A 12,074-nucleotide genomic window follows, 5' to 3' on the forward strand; every position below is an offset into this window, starting at 1 on the left:
GATCTTCCTGATGGATTCAATTCCTGGTTTATTGACCTGGATTACAGGTCAATTGCAGGGGTGGGGGACCTTCCAAGTGAGGCTTTTGGAATGTTAGGATTGTTTTGGTAATTTTTTTCTACGGACTTTTCTGATAGCTTAATAGAGCAAGTGATGGCAATTGTGTTTCATGTGTATACAAATTGCAATCTAGTTGTCCTTACTACCGAGTGTATAGTGAGTCTAATGTACAAGGATATGATTGGATATAGGGCACCTACATTCACCTTGTGATTGTAGTTTTGTCCTCACATTTTAGTGGTGCTGCCACCAGGTGTCATTTTCAGTGAACTGAAGACTGGGCTGCTTTAATTCACTTCCACTTAGCTGTGGAAACCTAACTTTCCCCAGATTTATGTTTTGAGACATCAACTTTCATCATGTTTGATCTGGTGGTTTCTGTTCTGTTGATTCTTGCCCTCAATTGTGTTCTTTTACTTTCTGGGTTGACTTTAGAGTTTTTCTAAACTCTTACTGTAAAAGCTTAGATTACTTATTTAGAACTTTCTTCACTTACAGTATCAATTTTCCTCTAATCACTGCATTAACTTAATTGCAATTTATGCTATATTTTAATATCATTCATTTTGATATCTTTTTTAGTTTCTTTTGGTAGCATCTTTAATCTACTTAGAAATTCGTTACATAATATTTGAGTTCTTAGATATATTAACCTAGTTGAGTGGCAATGTGATTGTAAAACATGATTATGCTCACTTAAAATTCACTGGGGGGCTAGGAAGGTGGCCCAGTGGTAGAGTGCTTGCCTTGCATGCATAAGACCCTGGGTTCAATTCCTCAGCACCACATAAGCAAAAAAACGCCAGAAGTGGTGCTGTGGCTCCAGTGGTAGAGCACTAGCCTTGCGCTGAAGAGCTCAGGGACAGCACCCCTGCCCAGAGTTCAGCCCCATGACCGACCAAAAAAACTAAAAAAAAAATCACTGGAATTTGTTTTTTAGACTAAACTGTCTTGGTGGCTATTTTATATACATTTGACAGAAATTATACTTTCTGTTGTAATGGTCTTCAATTATCAATACGTAAGCCAAGTCGCTTAATATTTGTCTTTATATTATGTATGAGGTATGTTTGTGTGTGTTTTTTGTCAATAATAGAGGGCAGGCATTAAACTTCAGAGGTAATTTTTGGCTTGTTTCAGTTTCCCTGTACCTGTATTGTAGTTGTACTACTGTATGGTTTCTGGTAATTGACCTTTTTAATCATTATGGATTACTTTCCTTTAGTCTGTCTTTAAATTTCCTTTGAGATTATTATAGTCATACATTGTTTCTTAATAACATTTTATGATGCAATTTTTTTTTTTTTTTTTTGGTGACACTACTGGGGCTTCAGCTCAGGGACTGGTTGATGTCCCTTTGCTTTTTCACTCAAGACTGCTCCATTACCACCTGAGCCACAGCTCCACAGTCAGCTTTTTTGGTGGTTAATTGAAAATAGGAGTCTCACAGACTTTCCAGCCTAGCCTGGATTCAAACTTGTGATCCTGAGATCTCAGCCCATTGAGTAGCTAGAATTATAGCCCTGTGCTACTGGTGCCTGCTAGGAAATGTTTTTGTTTTTTTTAATTTAGTCTGATAACTGTCCTTTACAATGAATATTCAGCTTACATAATTATTAAAAGCTTTGGATTTAAGATATTTCTTGTTGGCGTATTATTTTCAATGTTCTTTATTTTCTATTCCTTCTTTCTTGCTTCCATTAGGTTTATTGAGTTCTTTTTGGTATGTCATTTCATCTCTATTGACTTGTTACTAGTTCTTCCATTTACAATTTTAAGTGTTACTTTTATAATATGCACATTTCACATCAGTTTACCTTCACATAATGTATGATGATAATGACCACGAATTTCTCTCTTGTAACTTCTTTTGCACTTCCGTATTTTACATAACAAAAACCTCCAAACACATTATCAGTTGTTTAAATGAAAAGAAAAACAAAATAGACCTTTATGGACATTTTAAAATACAAAAGGATAATGACAATACGAAGATTTTTTAATATTTATCCGTATATTTGTCCTGCCTACTACTCTTCATTTGAAGCTTCTGTTGTTCCAGGCTTATATTTGGTACTATTTTCCTTCAGCCTGAAGAGCTTTCCTTTTTTATTTGGTTTTTTAGTGAATGGCTTCTGACAAATTCAGCCATCCTCCTTTGAAAATATCTTTATTTACTGACAAAATATATCTATGAGTGTATGATTCTAGATTGGTTTTCTTTTTCTCCCCCCTCCCTGAATTTTTTTTGGGGGTGGATTACATCTCTGTCTCTGTCTCTTCCTCCCTCCCTCCCCCCTCCCCTCTCTTCCAGCCCTTCCCTGCCATGTTCCTTCCTCCACTCTCCCTCTCCCCCTTTCTTTCTCTCCCTTTCTCTTTCCTCCCTCACTTTCTCTCTCCCCCTCCTACTCTCTTTCCTCCTCTTTCTCTCCACTGTCCCTCTCTCTTTCCTTCTCTCCTCTCTTTCTCCCCTCCTCTCTCCTTCTCCCTCTTTCCATCTCCCTCTTTCTCTCCTCCTCTTTCCTTCTCCCTTCCCACTCTCCTTTCCCCTCTTCCTATTTCTCCTCCCTCCTTATGTCCCCCCCCTCGCCCTCCCTTCCTTCCTTGGCCATCTTGTCTTCTTGAACTGAAGTTTGAATTCAAGGCTTTGCTCTTTCTACTCAGACTCCAATTTCATTGTTACTGAAGAGATCAGTAGCTATTTTTAGCATGGTTTTTCTATCTGTAGTGTTTTACCTCTCTATCGCCAAACTGATACATGTTTTATCTTTGATTTTCTGCAGTTTGATTATTATGTATTTATGTACTGCCTTCTCATGTGTTTATTCTTATTAGAATTTATTGAAATTCTTGAATCTGTAGATTCATCTCTTTTATCAGGGTTTTTTTTATTTTTATTCTCATACTATCTTTTAAAGTGCTTATTCAGCTAAGTCTTCTAGTTCTCATTGTTAAGATGCTTGTTACCCAGGAATCTGTGGCTCATTAATTTCATTCTTCTTTCCTTTGTGAGGTGTTCTATTTGTTTTTGTTTTTAAGATAAACTTGCTGTTTAGTCTATGCTGGCCTGGGAAATGTTCTCAGTCTCTGTCTCAACCTCCTTAGTGTTGTATTCCTTTGCTCTTTCATCAGACCTGGCTTTTTGTGTGTGTTTCTGGAGTTAGTATTATTTCTTTCGTTATCTACTCATTGTTGTTTTTCTTTTTCCCTCTTATTTTGAGTCTAATATGCAGTTAAAGCTATTAAGTAGAACCAGGCATCAGTAGCTCACACTATAATCCTACTCAGGATACTAAGATCTTGAGGCTCCGATTCAAAGCCAGCCCAGGCAGGAAACTACTAAAAACCCAGTAATGGTGCTGTGGCTCAAAGTGGTAGAGAACTAGCCTTGAACAGGGACAGTGCCCAGGCCTGAGTTCAAGTCCCAGGATTGGCACAAGACAAAGTAAAGCATAACTTTCAGTAGTTTCTTCACTTGTATATGAGTTTCATTCCTTTTATTTAAAAGTAATTTTTCTTTCCTGAGAAGCCCATCTGGTTGTCTTTATTTAAACTAAATTGTCTTTAAATTTAAACTAAATTTCTTATAGTTAAGTATCTTTTAAACTAATTACCATATCTAGACCATTAATGCGGATTTTCTGTTAACATTTTACCTAAATTTTCACTTTTTTGTAAGTTGAGTTGGTTTTTTTTCTGTCCAGTTTTTTACTGCATGTCAAACTATTGAGACAGAAACAAATCATGTTTCCCATTGGAAACAGATCTGTGGGGCCAAGTCAGTCTCATGTACGATTTAGTTGAAACGGTGCTTTGTTTATTTGATGTTAATTCTCTTCTCCAATGTCCGATGAATGAGCTCCTGTCCCTATTACTGCTTACCTCACAATTGCACACCTAACTCTCAAGGCTCTTCCCCTTCCCTCTTGCCTGTCCACATTTGGCTGTCAGAAGTTGGTTCATAGCTGGTCTACAGTGCCCACAGCGGTGGCATGCTTGCCTCTCTTCATAGGTTTCTCCTCTCCCCGGAGAAGCTGTGTGGCTCAGTAGAAAGTGACTAGCCTAGCCTGAGCACAGCACTGGGTTAGATACCTAGTACAGAGGAAAAAAATGAAAGAGGCTTTACATTTTCTAGAATTCAATTAATTCTGGTTTCTTTGAGCCTTCTAATGGTTTTATAAAAAAGCAGTGATTTTAAGCCCTTGTCGTCGTATAGCTGTTTCCTTTCCCTTTTCCGCATGTGTGTGTGCATGTGCACATGTATACATTGGACCTGGCCTTGAACTTGAGGCCTGTGCTCCAAAGCTGGCACTCTGTCACTTGAGCCACACCTCCACTACCAGCTTTTGTTTTTCTTTTTTTCTCCCCTTTTGCTACCTAATTGCATATAAGAAAGAGTCTCATGGACTCTTCTGTCTTGGGCTGGCTTTGAGCCTCGATCCTCATAGCCCAGCCTCATGAGTAGAGCCAAGCTTCAGCTCTTTTTTGTGCTGGTTATTTTTGACATTGGGTCTTATTTCTGACTGGGGCATGCAACTGGACGGTGCTATGCCTATTTTATGTTTATTATCATCGGCGAATAGATGTGCACTACTAGGTCCAGTTCTTGCTTAGTAAGAGTTCTTGAAAACTTAGATATTTGGACTGGCTTCCAACTGGAGTTCCCCCAGACTTAGTCTCTGCAGAAGCTAGGGTTATAGGCAGACATCATTGGCATGTTTTTTGTTTTGTTTTTAGAATGGAAACAGTCACTTCACAAGTTTCTACATTGTAACTGGAAACAAATCCAATGTTACCATTCTGAATGCAAAAGATTTTGAGTGTTACAGTATTGTATTGAAAAGCATTTTGGGAAAATCTCAACACATGCCAGAAGCAATTTATTCTGAAACATTTTGTAAACTGTTCCTATAAGCAGGTTGGGTAGAGGAGTTTCTTTTCTTAGAACATACTTGTAGCCACCTTTATGGAAGCAGCACCGCAGTTTCTTAGACCCAGTAGTATAGCTAGGCTCAGCACACCTCCTCTGGAGAGCCGTCAGTGGGTTCTGCTTTGTGCGCCTTTGCCACACCACATGCTATTTGCTTGTGTTTTGTTTGTTTTTATAACCTTGAAAAGAGAACAAACATTTCTAGTTCGAGCTATTCAGAAGTAGGCTCTGGGTCATTCCTTAGTTTGCCAACACCTGCTCTATGTTATCTTCATAGTCAATTTGGGTTATGAAATTTATGTTTCATTTCTTTGGCCACAGTGCATTCAAATAATATTGTGTAAATAGGCAGAGGATCAAACTCCATGAAGTTCCTTTCCAGGTAAAGGAATCTGCATATAAAATACTAGAATATTTGGGGACAAATTATGCAAGTTGTTACGTATTCCATAAGATTTAGAGGAAGTCTTTGTTTCTTCTCTTACAGGAGTACAAACCACCAGGAACCCGTAAACTTCATAATATTCTTGGAGTAGAAACAGGAGGACCTGGTGGGCGACGTGCTGGGGAGTCGGGTCATACAGTAGCTGACTACTTGAAGTTCAAAGACCTCATTTTAAGGATGCTTGATTATGACCCCAAAACTCGGATTCAACCTTACTATGCCCTGCAGCACAGCTTTTTCAAGAAAACAGCTGATGAAGGTACAAATACAAGCAACAGTGTGTCCACGAGCCCTGCCATGGAGCAGTCCCAGTCTTCAGGCACCACCTCCAGCACATCGTCAAGCTCAGGTCTGTACTTTGTGCTGTGTAGGCTTGTACGGGTTTTAAAATGTTGATAGGGCTGGGAACGTGGCTTAGTGCTAGAGTGCTTATGTAGTGTGCATGAAGCTCCAGGTTCAATTCCTCAGTGCCACATAAACAGAAAAACCGGAAGTGACACTGTGGCTCAAGTGATAGAGTGCTAACCTTGAGCAAAAAAAACTCAGGGCCAGCGCCCAGGCCCTGAGTTCAGGGCCCAGGACTGGCAAAAAAAAAAAAAAAAAAAAGTTTATAAAATTGTAAGTACTTGACAGGTTCAGTCTCTCATCCTGGGGCCTGGGGAGAGCAGCTGTTAGGTATTTGTTGTAGTTAGTGGTAAGGCTACCTCCTACATGCAGTAGTCTACCCACTAATTGGAAACAAAATTACTGGCTAAGAATTTAGTTGTTTTTGAAATAGAATTATTTTTCCACACATTCTTAAGTTTTTCCCTTAGTTAAACTTGTATTAGTTTAGTGTTGGTGTAAGAGGACAGCTCTTGGCAGAGAATCCAATGACTTGCTAGTCTGCTTTAAGGTAATATTACATATTTTCGTTGTTGGTTGGGTTTTTTGTTTCGTTTGTTGGGTGTTTTTTTGGTGCCACCCTTCAGGTTTAATATATGTTTTTTTAATAACAACTTGAGCATAACTAACTTGAAACTCATGAGTGACCTTCTGTTGTGCTGTTCAAGGTGGATCATCAGGGACAAGCAACAGTGGGAGAGCCAGGTCGGACCCAACGCACCAGCATCGGCACAGCGGGGGCCACTTCACAGCTGCTGTCCAGGCCATGGACTGTGAGACCCACAGTCCCCAGGTGAGCGCGCTGCACTGCTTGCCTCAGAGCATTGTGTGACAAGTGCCTTAGGACGACTACCGCACTCACGGTGGCCTGAGCTCTCAGGAAAGACAACTTCTTCCTATCTAATAAACCACACTGGGTCATTTCCTACCACTTTAAAAGTGGCTAACATTCGTTTAGGACATAACAGTCATTATTTCACACATTTTCTCCCTGTATCACGTACCTCACCACAGCAACTTTGTTTGAGCTTTATGCAGTCTCTCTCTGTCTGTCTCTGCCTTTACCCCCTCTTCATTTGAACTCAGGGCCTCGTGGTTGCTAGTTGGGTCTTCTGTCACTTGAGCCACATGCTCTGCCCTTTTGGGTGCTACTGGAGTGTGAACTCAGGCCTTTTCTCGTTAGGCTGGTTTAGTAGCAGTTCTGTTTTTCGGATAGAGTCTAACAACCCACTCAGGTGTGTGCCTGAATTGCAATCGTTCTGCTGTAAGCTTCCTGTACTTGAGATGACAGATGTGTGTCTTCCCTCTGTGGAAGCAGCTAGCCTGTACCTGGTCTCCGCATCCCATGTAGCTTAGGATGATAGTGTGTACAGCTGCATCCAGTTATGAGTTGAGGTGTGTGACCAGGCTAGCCTCAAACCACAAACCTCTGAATCTCAGCCTCCCAATTAACTGCTATCACAGGTGTGAGCCACTTGGCGCCTAGCCTAGGGTTTTGCATTTTGCCCAGGCTGGCCTGGACCATGCTCTTCCTTTTTGTTTCCACATAGCTATGATGACAAGCAAGTGCAGTGCCCCCCTTCCTTCCATTGGTTGAGTTGAATCTTATGAACTTTTACCCAAGTAAAAAGTTCAAGCTGACCTTGAACTGTGATCCTCCCAGTGTCAGCCTCCCAGGTAACCAAGTGTACAGGTGTGATCCACTACCCATCTTAAGCTTCACATAGTTCCAATCTCCATTTTGCTATGGGAACTGATACTCCATGGCTGTCACCTCAGTTCATCCTGCCTCTCCTGGTCTTGTATCCTTAAAGTGCTGGTGTCTGATTCTTTGTTAGTTAGATTTTACCCTCTATTGTTTTGTATATTGAACTTGTAAAAGAATCCAGTTAAGTAATTTTTAAAATCAGTATGAAGCAGATGATAAGGATGTTTCAGTGAGTATAAACTATTGTTCATACTGTGTGCTACATTATTTAGAGGTAGATCTGTTGCTCAATAGCCGAAGTAAGCCTGAGTCTGCACTGGCTCATTGCTGCCGCAGAGGGTCACATCAGCGACAGTGTCATCACTGTTAATGAACACTCACCATCCTCTAATCATTGTAAATTTCTCTATACTCTTTCTGGCACTCTGGTATACCTGGTCTTGAACTTGGCCTTGTACTCTGAATTGGTTTTTTTGCTCACAGCTGGTACTCTGTCATTGAACCATGCCTCCAGTCCTAAAGTGCAGGCTGCTTTGAATCCCTGGATCTCTTCTCTGCAGCACCTCCTCCCCCTCACTTCGTATGATTAAAATATGGTCCTGCCTTTTGTCACCTATCCCCTTTTTACTAGAAAGAAGTGTGTTGCTTCTTGTCAAAGGCACCGAGGGCACGGTCTTCTAGGGACTGTGCCCCTGGCGTCCCGCGGACTCCATGTCTTCAGCCTCTTCTACCTGCTTGCTTCCTTCGAGTGATCTCTCCATGGGAAGTAGCCTTCCCTAGCCCCTCGTCTTTCTTACTCCACGCTTCTGCCACCTCCCCTTTCACCCTTTAAGGACTCTTTGGCTCATTGCACTTAGCTTCCCACTGCCAGTATCAGTGGTAGCCTTCCCCGATGAGTCGGGGACACTGTAATGCTCTTCCTCCACATTCCTCAGCTGCCCTGGGCAGTGTTCACTTCTCCCCCAACCTCTGAAACACTCACCTGGTTTCCCTGGTAGTATGCTTCTCTGTTCCCATATTTCTCTACCTTCCATACCTGCTCCTGTTTTGACTTGCTTTGATTTGCTGAATGTTCAGCATCTGAATTAGTTTTATTCTTTCCACTTGACTTTCTTGTGACCACTCTCTATAGCCTTTCCTGCTGTGGGGAACATCATGACAGGTCTTCCAGAGTCTCATTTCATTCACCTATCAGCACTCTGCTTTCTCTGAAGCCAGTGAGTGCTACTAAAGCAATCTTATTTTGCCACTCACCCTACTTTAAACTAGACTTACGTACTTCCAAAGTCTGTCTTCTTCCTTTCACTCTTCCAGATATATTAAGTGCCATAAACACATTAAAAGTACCTAGTGCTGGGCGCTTGGGCCTCACACCTGTACTCCTCGCTATTCAGGAGGCTGATCTGAGGATCTAGATTCAAAGCCAGCCTTGGCAGGACAGTGGAGCGAGCTGTGGCTGGAGTAGTGGAGTGCTAGCCTTGAGCAAAAAGCAGCCCAGGGACAGCACATGGGAGTATTTGACAGAATACTGTATTTGACAGAAGTCAACATTTTCCTCAAATCCTTTCTTGTTTAATTTTTATTGTTGTAGAGGTGGGATCTTGCTCATTTGCTTTAGCTGAACTTCAACTCACAGGCCTCTCTGCTTCAGCTCCCCAAGTAGTTGGGGTACAAGTATACAACCACTACCTAGCATGTTAATTTAATTTTTGGTAGTTGATACAATCAGATCACAAAAAAAAAGTTACATATCCTAGCTACTCAGGAGGCCGAGATCTAAGGATTTCGGCTCAAAGTCAGCCCAGGCAGGAAAGTCTGTGAGATTCTTATCTCCAGTTAACCACCAGAAAACTGGAAGTGGTGCTGTGGCTCAGAGTGGTAGAACACTAGCCTTGAGCAAAAGAGCTCAAGGACATCACCGGGCCCTGAGTTCAAGCCCCATGACTGACTTAAGAAAAAAAAAAAAAGTTAAATACAAAAGAGGATTCAGTGAAAAATTTTCCCATCCCAAATCATCTAACCACCTAATTTTTAGTAAAAAATAGGGTACAAGGTTTTTTTTTTTTTAATGAAAAAAAACCCCGTACTATCATTTGTTATAACAAAAAAGATTGGAAACAGTCTTTTTGGAAACAATATCAAATATATAGGGGACTAGTGAAATGAAGCATAAGTAACAACCTTCTATGAATTCATAGAAAGAGCTGTAAATTATATGGCAAACTTGTAGGAAAATCAAGACTTTGAAATGTGTAGGGATGAGTATTATACCTAAGGTACAGCATATGGAGATCCAATGGAAAACATGCACGTGAATTACTTGCACTGTCATAAAATGCCTCCAGAAAGGATAGCAAAACTACTAATATCTCATTCACCCATGCAATTTGTCTGTATACATTTCTATATGCAATTGGAAGTAAAATTGCTAAGTCAAAGAGTGAGGTGAGTTGTCATTTAGGTAACTATCAATTTATCAACTATCAAATTAGCTTCTGTATGCTTCTTTAGCTCCTCAGAGACATGTAGAGTCAGTATTTAAAGCATCATGCTCTGGGCACCAGTTGCTCACATCTATAATCTTAGCTACTCAGAAGCCTGAAATCTGAGGATACCAATTCAAAGCCATGTGAGGCAGGATAGTCCTTAAGACTTACCTCCAATTAACCACCAAAAAGCCAGAAGTGGAGGTGTGGCTTGTGTTAAAAAGTGCCACCCTTGAGCTAAAATGCTAAGCACTTGAGGCCCTGAGTTTAAACTCTAGTATTGGCGTATCTGTGTATGCACACAGACATGTGTGCACATATGCACACACACACACACACACACACAACCCTGGGGAGCCATAACCTTGAGGACGCTTGCTTAGCACGTGTGAGGCCCTGGGCCAGATTCCCAGCACTGCATCCCATACTCTTGCCCTCCGCTCCCCTCCCCTCCAGCTTTCTTTTTCACTGAAAACGTTACAGTTTATAGCCTCATTTTATCTGCAGAATCCTGTGTGGCCAGAAAACATTAAAATGGAAAATTCCAGAAATAATTGTTGGGTTTTTGTTGTTTTTTCCAGTACTGGGTCTTAAACTCAGGGCCTGGGTGCTTAGCTTTTTTTTGTTCAAGGCTGGCACTCTACCATTTGAGCCACAGTTTACTTCTGACTTTTTGGTCACAGACTTACCAGCCTGGTATGGCCTTTGCACCATGATCCTCAGATCTCAGCCTCCTGAGTGGTAGGCTTAAAGGTGTGAGCTACTGGTACCTGGCCGAAATAGAATTGTTTTCAATTGTGTATGCTTGAGTAGTGTGGTGGCATCTCACACACTCCTGCCCTCTGTCGCTCTGTCCAGCTTTCTCCACGTCGCACCCACTCCCTGTGTACGTCATAGAGGGGACGCCTGAGGTGTCGGTGACAGTGGGTCTGTCACATGCTTGTTTTCCATTAGCAAGTGTTCTCAGTAACAGTTGCAGAGCACACACGTGATGGTGCCGGCGATTCCGATAGGCCACAGAGAATCTCTCCCGTGCTTACAGCTTCCCTTAGTGAAAACCTCAAAGAGAGGCCATTTACTAGAACTTTGACTGCAGTGTAGTATTATGATTGTACTGTTATTATCAGCTATTGTTGCTAAACTCCTACCATGCTGAATGTGCACGTGAATCTTTATCACAGGTATACAGACACGGCACAGTGCCCTCCATAGTGGTAGGATTTGCATTCATGGGTTTCACGTGAATGGTTTCACATTGAAAATACTTAGAAAGGAAAGTTTGTATGTAGTGAGCATAGACTTTTTTTTGTAAAGTGTATTTACTCTTAATAGTATTTCTATTGTATTAGACATTATAAGTAATCTAGAAATTATTTAAAATAGATGTGCATAAATGACACTTGCTTTGCATAGGGAGCTAGACATCCATGGGGTTTGATATTCACAGGTCTTGGAACCAGTCCCCCGCTGATACCAAGGAGCAACCATACATACGTTCCTACATCCACACATGCACACACGCTTTAACACTGTCCAAGGTTTTAGGCTCACGCTGGAGATTTGGGTAAAATGTTTGGTCTGGCAATAAATATTGGCAGCTGTTGATAGAGACAGAGTCTTTGTGTGTGTTTGTGTGTGTATGTGCATGCATGCATGCACGGGCACCAGTAATGGGCTCAAACTCAAGGCCTAAAGTTTTTGCTTAGCTTTTTTGCTCAAGGCTGGTATTCCACCAGCCATACCTCTACTTCCAGCTTTTTACTGTTCAATGGGCAATAGGAGTCTTTCTGTCCAAGCTAGCTTTGAACCTGGATCCTCAGGTCTCAGCCTTCTAATGAGCTAGGTAGGATTCCAGGCATGAGCCTCCGGCAGAGACGAAAGTCTTTGTCTTCTCAGAGCTTACAGTGATAAAAATGATATAACAAAACATGAATGAAAGATGTGGTATTTGCTATGAGAACAGGAAAGACAAAACAAGAGAAGGGTCTGGGAGTATTATTCAAGGATAGTGCATTGTAGTCATTCCCCATGGAAGGAAAAATAAAGGATAAAGTGATTTGG

At 41.4% G+C, this 12,074-nt stretch overlaps 1 protein-coding gene across 2 annotated transcripts in view; it reads left to right on the forward strand.

Annotated features, from left to right (window-relative positions):
• Positions 1-12,074, forward strand: part of Dyrk1a (dual specificity tyrosine phosphorylation regulated kinase 1A) — a 129,295-nt gene that overhangs the window by 112,683 nt on the left and 4,538 nt on the right. For both annotated transcript variants that reach the window (XM_042687185.1, XM_042687186.1), the window contains exons 10-11: positions 5,478-5,784; positions 6,488-6,612. In XM_042687185.1, the coding sequence (XP_042543119.1) occupies positions 5,478-5,784; positions 6,488-6,612 (432 nt within the window). The remainder of the gene's footprint in view (positions 1-5,477; positions 5,785-6,487; positions 6,613-12,074) is intronic.

Source organism: Dipodomys spectabilis, unplaced genomic scaffold (assembly GCF_019054845.1).
Source record: "Dipodomys spectabilis isolate Male_0828 unplaced genomic scaffold, ASM1905484v1 ptg000107l, whole genome shotgun sequence".
Lineage (NCBI taxonomy): Eukaryota > Metazoa > Chordata > Mammalia > Rodentia > Heteromyidae > Dipodomys > Dipodomys spectabilis.